Below are 22,331 nucleotides of genomic sequence, written 5' to 3' on the forward strand. Positions count from 1 at the left end.
ATGATGCACCTTTCAGACTATGCCAGGTGCTGATAATGCTGTCTCACTAAAGTACAGTGACATCTCCGCGCACTTCACAGTGATCACTTAATACCCGACACTGTTCGCGCCCCTTATATAGACTACCAGGCCTGGTAACAGCATCAGACGAAAAAAAAAAAAAACGCGAAAGAACAAAACACCAAACACGAACAGAAAACACCAAACGCGAAGAAAATTAATGCACTCTGGTGGTCGTTCTACCTGTCACAGAAAATAACAACTGTTGAATCATTTACACACTCGCCCATGGTGTGTACATGTACGAAATGCCATTGACATCCGACCATGTTCTCTCGGTGCTTCACATTTTTTTGGTTAGGCAGTGCATGATCGATATTCTAGTTGTGGAAACAACTTTCACAAACGCTTCAAATAAGATGCGTAAAAATTTTTCTTTTGTTATCTTTGACCAGGGGCGCCCATGCTAATTAACCGAAATTGTGTCCAAACTTTGAATTCCAAGTCATTTCTTTGTTACATTGTGTATTTTAGAGAATCTGTGGTATAGACCAGTGTATTTCAGTCTTTAGTATTCGCGTCCCACTTTTCAGTCATAATTTTCATCTCATCCCCACACCTCTTTTTGGTTCAAATGGCTCTGAGCACTATGGGACTTAACATCTGAGGTCATCAGTCGCCTAGAGCTCAGAACCACTTAAACCTAACTAACCTAAGGACATCACACACATCCATGTCCGAAGCAGGATTCGAACCTGCGACCGTAGCGGTCGCGCGGTTCCAGACTGAATCGCCTAGAACCGCTCGGCCACATCGGCCGGCCCCACACCCCTTTTCCTCGTATGATAGCTATATACATACGACGCTGAATGTACAAAGTTACAAACCTTACAAATTACCAAAAATAAGTAAAATTTTTGCTGTTTCGCAACACCGATCGGCTACATTGACAAAACTAGAATCTGTGGCCATCTATCGCTACCTGTCTGACAGGTAGCGGGCAAAAATACTCCCGAAGGTCTCTCAACTGCGTAAGCAGTAGTCTATGAAGACATCACACCAAGTGGCGAAACCAAAAGACAGTTTAGTAATAAACTGCTCTTTGAATTCTGGGCAGGGGTGGATGAAGAGTTTCCTGTAGTAAAAACAAGAGCGTTTCGCATGCTATTACCATTTTCAACATCCTGTCTTTCGCAAAACCAAATTTTCTGCGTTGACTGCTTTGAAGACCAAATATAAATTTCAGCTAAACGTAGAAAAGAAGTCAGTGCGTCTATTTCTAATATTAAACCCTTCTTCGAAAAACTTTACTCTGGAAGCCAGGGCCAAGGAAGTTTTTATTAATTAAAAACTTGTTTTTAACTTGACACTGAATCGTAATAAACGCAGTTTGTAGTACTGCTACAGTCCCATTTATAAACGCATTATATCAGTGTAAACGTGAATTTTGGTTTTTGTTGTGTCAGAATATATTTTTTCTTTAGCTAGCGCACCCATTCATTGTTATCACGCCCCCACCCCACCCCTCCCCTAATCACCAAGGACCCTACCCTCCCCCACAGACAGAATCGCTGTTCTAGATTAGTAGCACTTACACGACGCCAACACATTTCGTTACATAGGACTTGCCTGTTGTGCGCAACTATAGGATATGATTGCGCAATCTGCAGTAAAGCAGGTCATTTCGTTATCACAGTCACAACGGAAAGATTAGTTACGCCGCGTGTTTTTGTAAGTCCGACGGCAAACATTTCGCAGCGAAGTACACAGTTCCTTGTCTCTCGCCGAACGAGGTTCATATCTCCGCGCTATCAGTATGATTCAGGTTTTCCTTGATTTTATGTATCTCTCTAGGCGAACGCCGAGACATTTCACCCGATATGGTCAAGGTGGATTCTTTCCAGCACTTTTCCCGCATATGAGTTAGTGCTGCAACTTATGTCCTTGGCGATGAAGACCAAGTTGAACGGTAATCGTCTGCCCGTCAGTTCGTCCACGTCTATAGGCCACTCGTTTTTCTAATTAATATTGGAAAAAAAAAACAGATCGAAGTGGGATACACAAGACAGCCAAGTCACTAGGAGAGGAAGCCGAAAGGCACGCGTTTAAGCTCACGCAGGCTGGCGTGAGGTCTGGAACAGGTAAGGGAATTTATAGTAGCAAAGAACGTAAGTAACTACTGGAATACTTAACTTTAATCCATAACTGGTGAACATCGGTCTGACGGTACATGCATCACAAGATAAATATCAATTGATAATGGCGCCTTGCTAGGTCGTAGCAAATGACGTAGCTGAAGGCTATGCTAACTATCGTCTCGGCAAATGAGAGCGTAATTTGTCAGTGAACCATCGCTAGCAAAGTCGGCTGTACAACTGGGGCGAGTGCTAGGAAGTCTCTCTAGACCTGCCGTGTGGCGGCGCTCGGTCTGCAATCACTGACAGTGGCGACACGCGGGTCCGACGTATACTAACGGACCGCGGCCGATTTTTAAAGGCTACCACCTAGCAAGTGTGGTGTCTGGTGGTGACACCACACACACACAATTACAAAGCCTCCATCAGCTTGAACAGTTCCCTGCTGACATGCAGGGTCCATGGATTCATGAGCTTCTCTCCATACCCGTACATGTCCATCCGCTCGATACCATTTGAAACAAGACTCGTCCGACCAGGCAACATGTTTCCAGTCGTCAACAGTCCAATGTCGGTGTTGACGGGCCCAGGCGAGTCTTAAAGTTGTGTCGTGAAGTCATCAATGGTACACGAGTGGGCCTTCGGGTCCGAAAGCCCATAACGATGATGTTTCGTTGAATGATTCGCTTGCTGACAGTTGCTGATGGCCCAGGATTGAAATCTGCAGCAATTTGCGAAAGGGTTGCACTTCTGTCACGTTGAACGATTCACTTTAGTCGTGTTGGTCCCGTTCTTGCAGGCTCTTTTTCCGGCCGCAGCGATGTCGGAGATTTGATGTTTTACCACATTCCTGATATTCACGTACTCTCTTGAACTGGTCATAAGGGAAAATAAGTCACTTTATCGCTCGCGCGCCGACTGTAACAGCACGTTCAAACTCACTTAAATCTTGATAACCTGCCATTGTAGCAGCAGTAACCGATCTAACAACTGCGCCAGACACTTGTCTTATGTAGGCGTTGCCGAACGCAGCGCTGAGTTCTGTCTGTTTCCGTATCTCTGTATTTGAATACGCATGCCCATACCAGTTTCTTTGGCGTTTCAGTGTAGATTATACTTACAAATCTGAGTGTGACCGCTCGTTGCCCTTTTCCCGGAAGTGGTCAAGGACCTGAGCTAAGTCAGAGTAGGGAAACATGATCTGGACAAATTTATCTCACACGCCTGTATTAGGGAGGTTAGGAACAGTTTTCAATGGGAAATGTCAAGAACTAAATGCAGAGAATACAAAAATACTCTGCCCTCCCCTCTATTACATCACTTGCAACAATCGCAAGGATAATACCCGGGAAGATGCGACATCTTTGAACTGGAGAGAAGCTCTTTCTATTCTTCCGGACGGACTCAATGAATAAAAATCAGCGGAAGACAACGACACGTTCTCCTGCCTCATACGTAACGATTGCATATATTGATTCAGTTCCAGGTCAGAAGGTACTGACGGACTGATTATCCTCAGATTATAAAAGTCCACTGAGTTGAATTTTTGGCTGGCCGCTCAAGCTCTGGTAGGATAAGGATGGTTTTGAGGAACCATGCCAGAATTTTCCTGAAATTATTTGAGAAAACCAGGGAAAATATAACCGGAGGGCATTTGAATCTAGCTTCTTTCGAATATGAGTAACGTGTCTTACATCACTGATCTTCGTCTTTCTGCTTAATCAGTTTCATTTCCGCCACTCAAACATTGGAGTCATTTACATTAAGTGTTTCGTTAAAAAAAGTCCATCACTAATAATATCCTTGTTGCACTGAATTTTAGATTAAAAAGCTAGGTTCATTTCTCTCTCATTCTTTGGAGCACCGAATACTCATCTAAGGTAGAATACGTACAAGTATCGCATTTTAATTCGACATCATGCTTATTTTTAAGAATCTGTGCTTTGGAGTATCAGAAATGTGGAATTCACGCGTTGTTAAGCATGATGTTATTGATGCTTCAAGTAAGTGTGCAATACGGAAACAGTCACTATATTTCAAATGCTATTAAGCCATGTCACTACTGTCATTACGTCGCAGCTACATCGTCAGAATATATAGTGGCGTAAACAGATTTAAACCCAACAAAGCACAGAACCCCTACGTTAAGCGATTTCATAAATAAGATCCGCTCATCTGATAACCTGAAAAGCATCTTCCACAACACGTTTAAGTTTCAAAGCTGAGGTACATCGCACTTAAGAATATCCCTGTGTATAAAAATTTATAGGAGAAGTATAAAGACTGATATAACTCGGCGGCAGTTTATATTCACTTTGAAGCCTACCGCATGTGGAGTGAGAGCAATTTTGTAATTACAATTCAAGTTATTTAACACATTCGGTCTCTCCCGAAAAACGTACCACGAGAGAAGCAACTACACTGGATTCCTTTGCATAATATTACGCATACAAGACGAAGGAACTTTCATGTTTACGTCATGTCTACATCTACATCTACATTGATACTCCGCAAGCCACCCAACGGTGTGTGGCGGAGGGCACTTTACGTGCCACTGTCATTACCTCCCTTTCCTGTTCCAGTCGCGTATGGTTCGCGGGAAGAACGACTGTCTGAAAGCCTCCGTGCGCGCTCTAATCTCTCTAATTTTACATTCGTGATCTCCTCGGGAAGTATAAGTAGGGGGAAGCAATATATTCGATACCTCATCCAGAAACGCACCCTCTCGAAACCTGGCGAGCAAGCTACACCGCGATGCAGAGCGCCTCTCTTGCAGAGTCTGCCACTTGAGTTTATTAAACATCTCCGTAACGCTATCACGGTTACCAAATAACCCGGTGACGAAACGCGCCGCTCTTCTTTGGATCTTCTCTATCTCCTCCGTCAACCCGACCTGGTACGGATCCCACACTGATGAGCAATACTCAAGTATAGGTCGAACGAGTGTTTTGTAAGCCACCTCCTTTGTTGATGGACTACATTTTCTAAGCACTCTCCCAATGAATCTCAACCTGGTACCCGCCTTACCAACAATTAATTTTATATGATCATTCCACTTCAAATCGTTCCGTACGCATACTCCCAGATATTTTACAGAAGTAACCGCTACCAGTGTTTGTTCCGCTATCATATAATCATACAATAAAGGATGTAGACGAAGATGTCTTAGGTAGCGAGTACACATTTGATTAGGAGAAGGACGTTTGCTTTAAATGACTTCAGGGAAGAACGAAAAACCTAAATCTGACCAGCCGGACTGATATTTGAACAGCCGTTCTCAAGAATGCGAGACCAGCGTGCTAACGTCTGCGCCACCTCGTTGTACATGCGAGTGTGGTAACAAAATCCAGATTAGTACCGTGAAGAATAAACATTCGAAGAATAACATGGAACAAGTGATTAGGTGTGATTTTATTTCGGAAGACTGTAAAAATTATTCTAGTTTTGTGTAAAGAAAGTACGTGGTATCATTCACACGCTGACACGATATGTAAGACATTCAAAGACAATTAAAACCAAACATTTATTCTAACTGTTATTCTCTGCATTGCCACGAAGCATCTGTTCCGAAGAAGCAAGCTAAAAATTGAAGCTACAGATAGGAAATATTAGTTTCAGAATAATAAAATCTAAAAACCCGACCAGAAAGTCGTGTGTGTTAAAAGTGCTGCATCCGGGACGAATGTGGCAGGCGAATGAACGCTGAGGGTTGGTGTGCCAGCCAGCGTAGATGTTGTTGTTACGCGATTTCCCCCACATCCAACTAGGTGAATATCAGCTGGTACCCTAGTCCCGCCTCAGTTGCAGGATTCGTAAACGATTTACAAAACTAACTTTCACTTTCACATGAATGACGCTACAGGCTGACACTTGGAGTATACACATTCCGTCCCGGAGGTAACGGTGTGGCGACAGGAAGGGCATCCGGCCATTCTTTACATGAATCATGCCAAATTCGTTAATAACCATACCGACCCTGCACCACTGCGGGGCTACGGTACAAGAAAAAGAAGATAATTACATAGAAAGTAAAATGAATGAGCGGTACTGAACATGGAGCACTAGAAGAACCTACTGCCGCTTTGAGCAGCAACTTCTGAACATACATACTTATAGAAATGAATGCCAGTTATTCACATATTAGCCGAGCGGTCAATGGCGTCTTGCCACGATTCGCGCGGCTCCCCAAGTCGGAGGTTCGAGTACTCCCTCATGCATGTGTGTGTGTGTGTGTGTGTGTGTGTGTGTGTGTGTGTGTGTGTGTGTGTGTGTGTTTTGTCCTTAGCGCAACTTAGTTTAAGTTAGAATAAGTAGTGTGTAAGCCTTGGGACCGGTGAACTCAGCAGTTTGGTCCCATAGGAAATCACAAAAAAAAAATTCTTATATTTACTACAAAGGAATACTTACATAGTCATGGAACGCCTTCGCTTCGCTGGAATGCTCGCAAGTATCCCTCCGTTCTGGCGCCGCACAATACAGATCCCAAAATACACTGTAACAAATAGAAACATTTCAGAATCATCATTCCATCCATCAGTATGAGTAGACCGAATTACTCTAAAATTTAGTTTTTATTATGAGGGAAGATGTCTGTAATAATTCTGTTGAAGATACCAACAGACCTCATGTAAACGAAATGGAATACGAGAGACAATGAACCCGAGGGGAAATATGAAATATATTCGATTCCCACTCCTGCCTACCTGGTAAAATACTGGTGCGAATGAGTGTCGAGATGGCTTTTTTTTTTTTTTTTTTTAAGAAAAGTCACATGGAATTCATTCTCGTTCCTCTTTAGTCGGAGAAACTATCCAAATTTGCTTCGAGAGGCGTCGAACAGCAAAATCATGACCTACAAAACAGCAACAGATCTAAATTCCACTAGGTTTCTCGTAATATGCTTCCATCACACGAACGAGCGATGCATGACCAAGAACTCTTTAAAGTTCAAATTGACAAAGTCCAAAATTCTCTGTCAGGAAAATCGAACTTTAAAGGCCTTCACGGGAAACAGAAGAAAATAAGACAACATACTCGTGAGGGAAATTAGAGAAACATAGCATGCGATCTCAACATACTGTTAATTGCTGAAATTGATTGGACATCAGACACGAGATATATAAAATGAATGAAATCGTTCTTTGACTTCCACTATCTTAATAAGAAAACGTGTGGTCACAAAATACTGCTTCAGGCAAGCAGATATGAAGTTTATATTTAAATCAAACAACGGCACTAGAACAGTATATCGTAGATTTACTTCTTCGTTACTTTGTTTGTAAACAACTGGTATTCCCGTGGAACCTAGTAAGTACATCCAAGTGTGAAGGTGTCTTTCGTCCTAATTGTGAATTAAGAACAGCAAGAATGCGATAGATTAACTAATGAAGAACTGATTGTGAGTTTACAAATAAGTGAAGCACCAAAATCTGTCTGAAGCTACTTGTGTATGACATTTCCGGAGACCAAAAACCTGATAAGTTGGAATCAACATTGGTTCCTTAAACAACGATTATGTGAAATCCAGCTCTGTTCGTCCACGAGACCCAGAAATCAATGAACAGAGACGCCTAGGCAGCTGCCGTGTTCCTTGACTTCCGGAAGGCATTCGATACAGTCCCGTACTGCCGCCTAATAAACATAATACAGGCATGTGGAGTATCAGAACAACTGTGTTACTGGGCTGAAGAGTTTCTACCTGATAGAACACAGTTTGTTATTCTTAACGGCCACAAGTCTTCAGACGTAAAAATTACTTCCGGCGCGTCCCAGTACAGTGTTATACGGCCATTACTTTTCACAATACGCCTTATGAATAAGATCGATAATGCTCTGAAATTATACGTATAATACTCGAGACATACCGTCTGATATTTAATTGATATTGGGTACAGCAGGTGGTGCCTTGCTTCTGAAGTTCCTTAATTCTGATAACAGTGTATCTCAATGCGTTGCGTCACCCATCTCGTTGGCCAGCCTGGATAGTTTCCTTACAGTATTCCAACTGTCACCAAACCTCATCATGTCGTGTACCGCAGTTTTGAGTTAATATCGTGCAACAAAAGTAAACGCGAAATTTCTGACTACAATAGTTGAGAAGTATTTAGTAAAACTTAAGTATCAATTGTAGTCGAGCAGTATTCATTTCGAGAAATATGGAAAGCATTGCACCTGAAACTATCTAAGGACTGAGTTCCTGCCCTGAACTCCTTTAATGGAAAGGATTTTAACGTTTCTCAATGGCGCAGTCCTTGTCACCTTGTCAGATTCGTTATTTATGTGGCAGTAAGAATTATCTGGACGTGGCTAAGGAAGATCCTTTTTCATGGGTACTCGCTACTACAGAGGAGTATAGCCGTATTATAGGCATACGAATCATAAATGCCTTACTGTCTACACTACATGAACACACACTTTAAAATCTGCCTACTAATATACAACACCTGATTAATTCTCAGGGGCACCTAATTTTCCTAATGATGCTAGAACATCATTTTTTGCACACCTATCAACGTAACTAGCAAGCGACTTGGCGCAACTGTTATTATCTCTTATTTGGATGAAAATCCCCGTCCGCCAGTCCCGAGTTGCCCGTCCTACACAACTGCTCCGGAACCCTGAAGAGTTAATAGACGATTCACAAATTACAAAATTATGTAAGTGTATCTCTCCACTTTCGCACCAGTTCATGTAAGGCTTCTGAAGGCCACCGATTCCTTGCTGGATCCGCTCACGTTAATTCACCTGTCCCACAGAATCAGCACCACTGTCACTAAAAATTCTCTCTCCATAAACTGCGAAAATCCGAGGCTGAGTATATGCGAGTTCTATATTTCTCCCATAGTAAACGGATCACCAGGTGCATTTCACCGTGAGCAGATTCTGAGATTGCAGTCGTCAGTCCAAACATTCTGTAACACTAGGTACAACGACGTATCGACCGTCTATCTCGGGTTACAAGACGAGTACGGAAGCAAGCTGCGTCTTTGCGTACAAAGAAGATTAAAGCCTAATGTCGACTACATCATTGCAAACGCATCACAAACTCGGACTGAGCAAGGATTAGTAATGAAAGTGGCAATCCTTTTGAAAAATGAAACCATCCGGGCATTGATTCCTGAGGTTCAGAGAAATCATGGAAAACCTTACACTGCATGGCTAATTAGATATTTTAACCCAGGCCTTAACGAGCCCATTGTAACAAAACCCAACTCTCTGTGTATATTTACATACATCAGATGTTAAAAAAATGGTTCAAATGGCTCTGAGCATTATGGGACTTAATATCTGAGGTCATCAGTCCCCTAGAACTTAGAACTACTTAAACCTAACTAACCTAAGGGCATCACACACATCCATGCCCGAGGCAGGAGTCGAACCTGCGACCGCAGCGGTCGCGCGGTTCCAGACTGTAGCGCCTAGAACCGCTCGGCCACACCGGCCGGCATCAGATGTTACTACAATTCCTCTTTCCCATGTACTAAATAACTTAAGTTACTTTCCGAACTGCCCTTCGTGCTTCTCGTCGATGGTAGTTACACAAGAACACAAGACGTCTCTACAATTAGGTTTCTACGGTATGAGCATTTAACCACTCCTATACGTGTGTAAAACAGTTGGCCGAATTATTCGTCTATACTGTATCTAATATAATACGAGGATTGGAACATTAATAGTGGCAACTATTTATTTATTTACTGCTCGTACAAAATAGATAGGCGTTTCAAAGTTTTCCTAGCCTTCACCAGCATTGTGTATAACCCGTTGCCAGAGATGTGGAAGTCGTACGATACCCTTAGCAGTGCCAGTTGTGTTGACAGTTCGAGCGGCGCGACCTGTTGCCCGACGAATTTGTAGCAGTTCTGAAGCGAATATCGTGAAGTGTTTCCTTCAGTTTAGAAATCGAGTTGAGCTCGCGAAGGCTTAAGTCAGGGAGTGGCATGGATGTGTGTGATGTCCTTAGGTTAGTTAGGTTTAATTAGTTCTAAGTTCTAGGGGACTGATGACCTCAGAAGTTAAGTCGAATAGTGCTCAGAGCCATTAAGTCAGGGAGTGCAGTAGGTGGTATAGCACCTAGCAGCCCCATCAGTCAACCAAATCAGGAAGAGCTTGCACTGTACGTGCTTTGGCATTGTCCTTCAAAATGATAGTCAGGTCCTGCAGAAAGTGTCATCACTTCTGTCTCTAAGCTGGTCGTAGGTTGTGTTCCAAAAATGAACGGCATAGACAGATGTGATGACACTTTCTGTAGGACCCCATCATTTTGCAGACCAATGCTCAAGCACGTACAGTGCAAGCTGTCACTGATTTGTTTGACTGATGGGACTGCTAAGTGCTATACCACCTACTGCACTCCTCTGACGTAAGCCCTCATGAGTTCAACTCGATTTCTAAACTGAAGGCTTTGAGCACTATGGGACTTAACATCTACGGTGATCAGTCCCCTAGAACTTAGAACTACTTAAACCTAACTAACCTAAGGACATCACACACATCCATGCCCGAGGCAGGATTCGAACCTGCGACCGTAGCAGTCGCGCGGCTCCGGACTGAGCGCCTAGAACCGCTAGATCACCGCGACCGGCTAAACTGAAGGAAACACTTCACGGCATTCGCTTCAGAAGTGCTACAAATTCTTCAGGCAATAGACCGCGCCGCTCGAACTGTCAACACAACTGGCACTGCTAAGAGTATCGTACGACTTCCACATCTCTGCAACGGGTTATACACAATGCTGGTGACTACTTTGAAGGCCAGTAAAACTTTGAAACACGTATCTATTTTGTGCGAGCTGTAAGTAAATAGTTGCCACTATTAAAGTTCCAACCCTCGTATTGGTCAGTTGTCGTTCATCCCTGGAAATAGTAAATTCGTTGAATTATTTTCACTGCGCTACGGCGTCAGAGGAAAGCAGGTTAATACTGGTCGCACCAATGTGTTGGTAGAAGAAAATCATTATCAACTATAAAAAGATCATCTGCAGAGCGTTTCAATATCTCCTACTGGTCTCCGAACCTCAGGCCGCGCGGGGTAGCCGTGCGGTCTAGGGCGCCTTGTCAGGGTTTGCGCGGCTCCCACCGTCGGAGGTTCGAGTCCTCCCTCCCGCGGGCATGGGTGTGTGTCTTGTCCTTAGCGTAAGTTAGTTTAAGTTAGATTAAGTAGTGCGTAAGCCTGAGGATCGATGACCTCAGCTGTTTGGTCCCATAGGAATTTACCAGAAATTTCCAAGTTTTCAGAGTCATTTTAGCATCTACTCGAATTCACATGATCCTACACAGTCTCATGTTATGTAAAACAGTCAGGCGAAGAAGCACACCACACCAGCGACCACAGTCTTGGGCCTTAACGCTTTTCGACTACGCACTGTGACGTCTCTGTGTCACCTAGCTGTGTTAGGTTACAGCATCGAACTGATACTCTACGGAAAAGCTATGCTCATATGAAAGAAACTCCTGGCTTATGCTAACAGTAACTTCCGGCAAGTGCATGCAGTGTGAATCGACGTGGAGCGCGAGGAACTGACTGTCGAGTGTCTAGTAGAACTAGTCTTCAGATTGTTGGCGAAGGTGGTACAGTGCAGTGGCCGCATAGCAGTGCGCTCAAAGATGATATGATCGAGAGCCAAGACAAGAGGAGCTTGATATCGTGCGTACCATAGGTCTTCCTGTCTTTAAAAAGGCAGACTGTATTGTCACGTACCCTGACGTAAAATGATGTCGCGTTGTAGATGAAATTTAAGTGAAAAGAGGACAATGACTGAACGGTACAGCTGAGGTGAACCGAATCGTGGGTAAAAATAGCTACCTGACAACCTCGAAGACTAGGAAGGGTAACAATGTCTGGAAAAGGAAGTCGGCAACAACTAAAACCCGTAATTTCCCTTCGCGTCTCCCGTTCTGATTTGTTATTTAGGTTTACATACGTATGTTCCTTCTTCGTAAAATGCCACACATGCCGGAAAGACATCTATGAATAGGTAGATTAGGCAGTAACGTCATACTTTCAGACATACCAGAATTGTTACTTTCGCGCAGTCATCCCAGTCAACGCACATTATTGGTGGTTAATACGGAATACAAGCTGTGATACATCAAAAACAGAAAAACAGATGTAAGAAAATAATTTGTGATGATGGACGAATTTCCAAGTCCAGGAGCTTCGACAGACTTAGAATTATGCTAGGGCGGTTTCCACCTGCCATTTAACAGGAAATCATTGATCAGAGTACACGCATAGTCCGCATGTTAGTTGGACGTTGTACACAAGCTAGATATGGTCACATTCACGGATCCATCTTACAGATACAATGATACTGGTCACTCACTTATGACCACTTATTTAGACTGTAAACTGGGTGGGCCATGTGATCTCTGTTTGCAACGAAATGTCGCCCTCAACACTAGCTCATACCAGTGAGAATTGCTATGTAGCAGGTAGCCGGCATTCGAACGCGATGTCTAAACGAAAGTATTTATCAGGAGTATTCTGAGTCGATATTGCAAATATCTATCCTGTATCCAGAGCTCCTGTAGTTACATGTCGGTATCCAGGCGAGGTGCCGCGCGGAATGGCCGCGCGGTTTGAGGCGCCATGTCACGGATTGCGCGGCCCCTACCGCCGGAGGTTCGAGTCCTCCCTAGGGCATTGGTGGGTGTGGGTGTGTGTGTGTGTGTGTGTGTGTGTGTGTGTGTGTGTGTGTGTGTGTTGTTCTTAGTATAAGTAAGTTTAAGTAGTGCCTAAGTCTAGGGACCGATGATCTCCGTAATTTGGTCCCTAAGGATTTCATACACATTTGAAAATTTGAACATCAAGACGAGGAAACGACAAACCGTCGGCTGTGAGAAATTTCACATTTTAGATTTCATTTTAATAGCTCCGGCCGTGAAACCAACTTCTTTTTTCATTGATTACTTAAAGAAACTGATGTATCTTCTTTCTTGCGCTGCAGGTAATTGCAGAGCCAGATATTAGTCGTTTCCCATGACCTGTGCACATTCCTCAACTAACACTTGAGTGACATACTCTGTACTGCTGGTAATACAGTCCAGCATAAACAATGCCACTGGCGTCCTGACGACCTTTGACTTCTGGTCTCAATCCCATAGCATTAATGAAATTACGGATTATTGAAGGACTCCTGGAATTTTCACTCGGTGTCATTCCCTTCATCACATGAACCAACAATACCACTCCATTCTCGGTAACAAAGCTAAGTGTTCGCATGCAAATACCTATTAGGTAAAGAGGTTTTATGTGCCATATTGTAAAACACATAGTCTTTATTATATCTGTATGCAGGACGCCTGTGTACTGAGAAAAGGAACAAAAACAACAGATATCCTCACAGCTTAAGATCTTTAGCGATGATAATAAAAAGATGAATGAAAATTAATTTTTAACATTCTAATCCGACGAGGCGATTGGAAGACGGAGGTCAAGCTCGGAGAAGAAGATGAGGTACGGCATCTGCCGTATCCTTTCGAAAGGAACCATCCCCGCATTCGCCTTAATCGAGTTTGGACAGTCAACGAACTCTTTTTTTTTTCCAACATAACTGCCTATAGGTCGTCGAACAGTACAAATATTTAGCGCAAAGTTTAATATCCAGATAAAAGAGCTATGCAATAACTTTAATGATGTCTGCGACTGTCACAGTCAGAAATGTTCAGGAACAGCAATATACTCACAACTCTAGGTACACTAGTTAACGATTATTACCAATGGCTACCTTACAAGGTATTACAATTACTTCTTGACAGAAACCTGAAACCAGCAAGAGCGTACCCATTATCTGAGATAGGTGGCTGGAAGCAGCTCCCAGTGTGTGACGAAATAGTTCTGAGATTTCTCCGACAGCTGCCTCAGGGGACATTTGTTCGAGAAAGTAGTGTTATATGGTTCAATTAATTTAAATCCGTAAGATGTACGATTCACCTGAAGACCGGAGTAGAAACTGAAACCAGCAATAGAAAAACTTTAATTCAAAACTTCGGAACGTGGCATTCCTAAAAAATATTTATTGCATCAACGAAGCTTTTTGAAAGGACTGGACCAGTGTAACATCTCCGATTAGTCAGTTTCTCCTTTAGACACACCTGGCTAGTTATTTGTGCAATACATTTTGAACAGTGAAAGTATATTTAACAGTTACCGGTAATCGGACAAAGTTGTTAACACTAAGGTAAATAAAAAGCAGAGGCACAGTATAGAGCAAGGGGGGCTATCAAAAAGTTTCCTTTAGAAGGCTGTCTAGAGTCGTTATGCCAATCAAATAAAATTGCCGTAAACATTCAGGCAATCATCCCACCGACGCACCAGGTTGGTAAAACACGGTGCCCTGCTGCGTGTAGTAGTCCGTAACTGCCTGCTACACATCCTCGTCCGACAGGAATCGTCGACCCTTCAAGGCATTTTTTAAGAGACCGTAGGCTTGTTAACCGCATCGGGAGAGACATCAGGACTATAGAGCGGGTGCTGGAGTGTCTCCCACTTGAGTTGACGTAACTTTTGCCTTGCGACATTTGCCATATGGGGACGTCCGTTATCATGAAGCACAAGCACCCCTTGCTGCATCATTCCACAGCGGTGGTTTTCGACATATATGCTGCCCCACACACATTCTTCGTTCCCCGACGAATGTCTACCTGTGGTTCTCCTTCTGCAACCAAGAAATGAATAACAGCACATTAGTCCTGTCTACACTCATTCTGTAATAATGTCGCCGTAGTTCACGTTTCAAATGTGTATGAATTCCGAAGGGACCCAACTGCGGAGGTCATCGATCCCTAGACTTACACAATACTTACACTAACTTAAACTAAGTTAGGCTAAGAACAACAATACACACGCATGCCCGAGGGAGGACTTGAACCTCCGGTGGGAGGGGTCGTGCAATCCGTGACATGGCGCCTCAAACCACGCCGCCACTCCGCGCAGCTTCACGTTTCCGTGCTTACCACATGCACAACGGAAAGACACGACTGCTACACTAATCCCTTGCCTACATGTAGGTCCTTATATACCCACACTAGAGTCGCGCTACGTTGCATATTCGCTGCAGCATCGCTCTCAAACGGAAAATGTTTGAACGTTCCTTACAAATCGACTCTCATCCCCATTTTCTGGAAACGATTCACTTGAGTTTCGAATTCGCGCGTGAATCTGTCCTCGCCGCATTCGATGACTGTGCACTCGAGCCATGAACAACAGTCGTGATGCCTTGTTTATAATTCAGTGCGAACACGCGACCGCAAGAAACTAATCTGGAAGAAAAAAAAATCGCAACACACAGGAGGAGTTGTACTACAAACTGAAGTTGGTAGGCATGTTTCTACATATGAAAGACGTCTATTCAAACTTCGCGCCAGTCGCTTAAGAGTGGCGTCAGTAGCGCCAATTTGAGGATGCTAATCAGGTTTGCTTTAAATACACGTAACGGTCGGGAGGGATAGTTACCGTCGAAATTGGACGTGGTGAGTAAGAACACCTTTAAGGCGACAAAGACGTCATTATCAACACCTCCTTGGCAGGAATGTAGCCGCTCCATGACTGCTGGCAGCAGGAGAATGTACGGTCTCAAGAAGACGACCACGTGGCACTACCAGGAGGGATGACCGTCGTGTTCACCGTGGGGCTCTGGCGAATCGTACTGCATCTGCAGCAGCAATCTAAGCAACAATTGGTACCACAGCGACAACGAACTGTTACAAATCTTTTAGTTCGAGGACAGGTCCTGGCCAGACGCCCTGTGGAGTGCATTCCACTGATTCCAAACCACCGCCAATTTGCGACATCAGTGGTGTCAAGTGAGAGCTCCTTGAGGGCAGGGTGGAGGTCTGTTGAGTTTTCTGATGGAAGCTGGTTCTGCCCCAATGCCAGTGATGGCCGTGTGTTGGTTAGGAATTTGGGGGCCTGCAACCAACTTGTCTGCGCGCTAGACACACTATACCTACACATGGAGTTATGGTCTGGGGTGCGATTTCGTATGACAGTAGGAACACTCTCGTGGTTATCCCACGCACCCTGGCTGCAAACTTGTACGTCAATCTGGTGATCCCACCTCTTGTGCTGCCATCTATGAACAGCATTCCGGGGAGGAGGGTTTCCAACAGGATAACGCTCGTCGACATACCGCTGTTGTAACATAACATGCTCTACAGTGTGTCGACATGTTGCCTTGGCCTGCTCGATCACCGAATCTCTCTCCAATCGAGCACATATGGGACATCATCGGACAGCTCCAGCTTCATCCACAACTAGCATTAACGGTGCTTCTAGTGACTGACGAAGTGCAGCAGGCATGGAACTTGATCCCACAAACTGATATCTGCCACCTGTACAACATAATGCATGTACTTTTGCATGCTTGCATTCAATCGTCCAGTGGTTACACCAGTTATTAATGTAACAGCATTTCACATTTGCAATGGTTTATCTTCAGTTTACGTTAACCTTTGATCTTACAATGTCAATGACGTAAATAAGTTACCTAGATAAATGTAGTCCCGAAATTTCATTAGTCTACATTAATGATTATTTGATATTGCAATTTTTTCCGTCAGTGTATTTCACCATTTAATGCCCTATCAAGTGTTTATTAGCAGAAACTGAATTTCACCTGCACGTTCATGAATTTACAAGGACGCACTAATGCCATTACATTCTGCAGATGACAATTTCAGCGTCTGTTCGAAGTTTTCTTTTCTCCTGTTCCCTACTGTTTATTATGTCCTGTACAGGGTTCGCTTTTCAGGATTTAGCAAATCTTATTCATAATTTATCTTTGTGACCGAATGCTCTCCCTGACGCCACAGCTGTCAAGGGACATCTTGTCTGAATAGCATGAATTATGTTCTGTGTGGTATCGTATTTTAACTATTTGTGTACAATGTTATCAGAGGCGGAAACTGGGGCACAGCCCAACATTTGCCTACACGGGCGTAGGAAACCGCCTAAAAATCAGACTTAAGCTGGCCTGTGTACCAGCCCACGGTAACTTACCCGCCACGCGTTTTCGATACGGGTCTGGTTCACCTCCCTGTCTCGAAAACTGGAGCGCTACGCGTTACCTTGTACGAACAGATCAGTTTCTGCGCAACGCATATGAAACAAAAGAAGTAATCGTGCAAGCTTTGAGTAAGAATGAAAATGTGCATTACGAAGTCAGATCATTAAGATTGCGCTATTTTCTTTAACACTGATTGCCGTTCCCGTAACCCTTGCCGTTTCCGTTGCAACATAATGACCGATCGAGCCCTCAATATAAGTGATTTAGCATTTAAAGGCAGGAGAAAATGTTACACCTTCAAATCACGGGATCGGCTGTCTACCGAAATTTTCGCGCCCCGTCAGTTGATGGGACTGGCAATTAAGGCGTTAAATGTGTCGACATCTATACCTCGTAAGGACTGTAAATTTCTACATGGCCAAAAAAATTTTTGTCGCGCACCCAAACTATATGATTTCATTTCTATGAATGACGATATACTTATTTACTGCTATGCATACTACTACGTTGTAGATACATTTGCAAGTAAGTATTGATCTCTGATGTCAGATTCAGTTTTGATCAACAAAACAGGAAATGAAGAAGCACGAAACTGCGGTAACTTTAGGAAGGATTCCTACTGTTACGGCATTCCATTACTGACTTCTGTTGTTTTTACGACTTATGAAGCTGACTGTTTCATAGACCTCTAGGTTTTAACTTTTGACCCCTCTCAATGGACTGTGTATTATTTTTATGCTCTTACATCTAAATATTTTAGCGTTCATACGCCGTTTGAATTCTACAGCCTTTAAATGCAGACTTTGACCGTGTATCTTCTGCCAACTCTTACCAACCCAACGAAAATAAGAACCCATTTGTGTCCTTACGGAAACCGGATTTTTTAGAATATCAATCCAATGAATACGTATGTTCAGTAGATATATCCTTAAGTTCCGCACAGAAATATAAACAGATTGCCGGCCGGTGTGGCCGTGCGGTTCTAGGCGCTGCAGTCTGGAGCCGAGCGACCGCTACGGTCGCAGGTTCGAATCCTGCCTCGGGCATGGATGTGTGTGATGTCCTTAGGTTAGTTAGGTTTAATTAGTTCTAAGTTCTAGGCGACTGATGACCTCAGAAGTTAAGTCGCATAGTGCTCAGAGCCATTTGAACCTATAAACAGATTTTCACTGCTATCTGCAATACGATACCATAACAGATACGAAGTGCAAGATAGGTAAGAGTCATTTCATGTACCACTTACTGCTAGAAACTTAAAGAATGAAAGAACTTTAATTCCACAGCAGAGTTTAAAATGATACGAAACATACTGACACGTCAAAGCTATTTGGCTGTACTAGTGCTCTAACACTTGCTTGTAACAGACAAAGCTCTGAAGATACCTAGATACTCACCAAGACACACTTTTAAAAATACCGCAGGGCAGCGACTATGTGCCCTCGAAGAAAGGATACGACGAAGAATGGCTGCTGGTCCAAAAGGGCATGCAAGAGAACGTCGCGAAACGTAGATGGAGAACTCAGTCGGTAAGAATGCTGGCCGTGAGAGGCTAGGGTCCACGTTCTGGTCCCCGCCCTGCAAACATTTTTAGTCTGTCAGGGAATTTCGCAGCTCTTTTTCCCGCAAGTTATTTTTCTCTTGAAACTGAAGCTATTTAATGCGCTATTAAGCATTGTCCCAGAGAAGTAGTCATTTATCAAAAATGTACCCACTATAGACAGATAATAATGCAAAGTTGCATACTGTCAATAAATTCAGTAATGAAAATTTATGTGAACATTCTTCCCAAGGAATCTTTACTCTTTTCACTTTGGTACATCTCTATTCCCTCTTGATCCGAAGCCATATACTAATTACGCCCAAGCACAAGACTTACAGCTGAATTCTGCACCAATTCTACGTCATATGAAATGCCATTTCAGGCAAACGAGAGACACGTACACCCAATAGTTTCGCCACTGAGAAGTATGTTTTTACTTATTCGAGATTAACTTGGCTTGAACGCGGAGCAAAGACACGACAGCCCGAGAGACTATTTGAGGCAACTCAATTCGCACAAGTTACATCATACCGGTGTCTCAGTTTGCGCACGTCGAAGGTATCTTCTGTTTCGCCTCTGTTGTCGGCGGCCATACAAGCAGGATTTATATTATACACCTTAATTATTGCTTAGAGTGCACGACCTTATGGCACATTACACTTGAGTAAGCAAATAAGCAGACTAGTCACACATATACAGTCTTTAGCGTGATGATAAATATTACCAACGAAGAGTTAGTTTAGGTTTTGTAAATATAGGCTGCCCACAGTTTTGACAACAAAAAAATCACTTATGGCTACATTATTCGTTTAAGTCTTTCACTGCGCATTTAGCCCGAGCAGCCGCCTGTCCTATGCGCGTAATTTCAGTGTGGTGCGTATACGGATGACTGTAGCAGCGTATCATTGTTGAGAAAAAATTAAAACGCAAAATGCATTATTATAGTGTTAAACCGATTCTTTTTTTAATCTTTATAGATACACTTTTTCAAAAGAGTATTTTATTAGGAGAAAAAAATACTTAGGTTATTACATTAGTAAAACTTCGAAGGGTGCTATTTTTCCGAGACAAAACTTCAAACATAAAGGCGCATTACATTTTATATAAATGTAACTAAGGTCACTTCACTTGTCATATTTTGCACATACGATACGCGTTCTCTCAGCAGTCTTCTTCATTGATGTTTCTGGGATTAACGAGGTAAAGTGCCGCATCCTTCCACGATGACCCTCTGTTTGCGGTCAGTGGTGAATCTCTAGGATCTTCTTTGAGAGTTTCTGATGAGAATTAGGTGCCGAAATATTTCTTCCCGTTTGAGTTTCTTATAACGCAGTCGCGTTCAGCAGAGTCACATCCATCAAATGAAAAATACTTTTTTATACCATATTGAAGTTTCTCGCACACATTCTACTGAACTTAGCATCATATCTCTCCTGTCGACGGCCCCCTATTTTCATTGTAGCTTAAGATGCAAGCTTGTTTCAATTTGACTTCATTTGTGCTTCTGTCAGTTTTGTCAGTCGTTATAGTTTCACGAGTTCTAAGCACATCACTTCCCGCTTTTACCATTTGTTACCATAGCTACGTCGTTCGCCGTCATGAGTGGACAGACTGTGTCAGTGCTACAGCTTGTCCTGCAACCTGAGAAGAGCAGGACGTGTATTTGTTGACAAACTTGATCTCACCTGTTATAAGCTTTTTTAAAAAGCAGGCATACCTTTACGGTTTCTCCTTACAGTTCCACACGCATTAGCCACTCTGTCATGCAGATAAGCAAATAATACTAATTATCAAAATACAGTATATGATATTTACCAAGATACCGTTCTACTATAACAAGAACAATGCTTCTAGGTATTCCAACATTTCCACAAAAAATAGTTATTTTTTACGTCCGCTGCTGCACCCACAGAAATAATACAGTCAAGAATATACCCAGTTTCACAATCACACAATACAAAAAGTTTTACGCAAAATCTATGGCGTTTGGATGGAATCAACTGTTTGAAGATGACTCGATCTTTGTACATAACTAAACTTTCATCAATGCACAAAGTTTTAAAAGGATGGAAAAAAATCTCTAAATACTTTTCTTAAATGATCCACAATGCGCCTAATTTTCCAGATTTTATCATCTCCAGGGCCCTCATTGTTACCAAGAAAGTGTAACATCATTAGTAACAGAAGGTACTACTATTGGATTAAACACTAACGGATAGTTCGTCCAATACATGTTTTACCTAATTTTTCCCACTTGAGCCATGAGAAAATTTACGACAAGGAAACAAATTTCATTACACTGCGAATTTCCATCGTCACAGTTTTTACTTATCACTATCGTCGTCGTCGTAAAGGCAATTGTAATTCAGATTAAATTGCTCAGCTACATAGTTTACACTTTCTTTGCTAAAAATGACTTGGCAGCAGTCATACACAGTAGATGAATAATCTAAACTTGCGATTTTGCAAACGGAATGACTGTTACCGAAATTATACACTTTGGTGTCTAAATCATAGAGCCTTTCCCTCTAATATCGTCTGTTTTGAGTCTTAACAGGCTCTTCTTCGGAATCTGCCGAAAAAGCGATGGTATATCAAAAATCTGTATCTGTATTTACCGGTTCAGCGTTAGCTGGTTCACCAACATTCTGAATATTTGTTGTGACGGAGTCACCTACATGCTCTTCGGCATAACTCTCTGTCCAACCATTGTCACCTGGATTGGGAATATTGTAGACGTCATCACTTGGATGAAGAAAACTGAGGAGCTCATCTTTTGAAAACGGACAGTAGCGCCGTATCACTTATTCGATAACAAGGAAAGTGCAGCACATAAACTAGAAAATGATACGATACCAATGACCTCTAAAGAGATTTCAGCGTTCAGTAAGTCGTTCGGGTAAGTATATACGCATTTTAGCTGTATTCACGCATCTAACTATTTTCATTAGTAAATACCCTTTGTTCCGAATTCCTGACTCAGGAACTCCGTCTGCATTTTTGTTGCCTACTTGGTTCAAATGGTTCAAATGGCTCTGAGCACTATGTGACTTAACTTCTGAGGTCATCAGTCGCCTAGAACTTAGAACTACTTAAACCTAACTAACCTAAGGACATCACACACATCCATGTCCGAGGCAGGATTCGAACCTGCGACCGTAGCGATCGCTCGTTTCCAGACTGTAGCGCCTAGAACCGCACGGCCACTCCGGCCGGTTTTTACCTACTCCTTAGTCGCCAAACTCAGTTTTTTTACTCTCCATCACGTATAAATTTAGTCCGTGAGAGGTACCTATATTTTAGCTATATGAGTTTCATTTTATTATTGAGCGATCTTCAGAGAAATACGCAGAATATTTTCCCTTGCATAGAGACCAACGAACCTCGTTTTTGAAACAACTCCGTTCGTAAGGTACTTTTCAAAATAAGACCCCATATCTACCTGATTCAACGAGGTCAGTTTGCACTATTATTATGAAACGTTATAGAGTTGCCGTTATTTTAGCTCCTATCATTTCTCATTGATATCATCGAACAGTCTAGACATCTACTCTGGACCTATAAATACTCCCTCTTCGAATGTAGTCCAAACATGTTAGCTTTTTATACGTTTTGCCGGCAGACGTATTTCTCTTCTACCCATCTGCAT

At 42.8% G+C, this 22,331-nt stretch overlaps 1 protein-coding gene across 6 annotated transcripts in view; it reads right to left on the minus strand.

The window, feature by feature from the left end:
• The window catches only part of LOC126470368 (single-stranded DNA-binding protein 3), a 377,943-nt gene that overhangs the window by 222,721 nt on the left and 132,891 nt on the right, over window positions 1-22,331 (minus strand). For all 6 annotated transcript variants that reach the window (XM_050098180.1, XM_050098178.1, XM_050098175.1 and 3 more), the window contains exon 4: window positions 6,543-6,627. In XM_050098180.1, the coding sequence (XP_049954137.1) occupies window positions 6,543-6,627 (85 nt within the window). The remainder of the gene's footprint in view (window positions 1-6,542; window positions 6,628-22,331) is intronic.

Source organism: Schistocerca serialis, chromosome 3 (genome assembly GCF_023864345.2).
Source record: "Schistocerca serialis cubense isolate TAMUIC-IGC-003099 chromosome 3, iqSchSeri2.2, whole genome shotgun sequence".
Lineage (NCBI taxonomy): Eukaryota > Metazoa > Arthropoda > Insecta > Orthoptera > Acrididae > Schistocerca > Schistocerca serialis.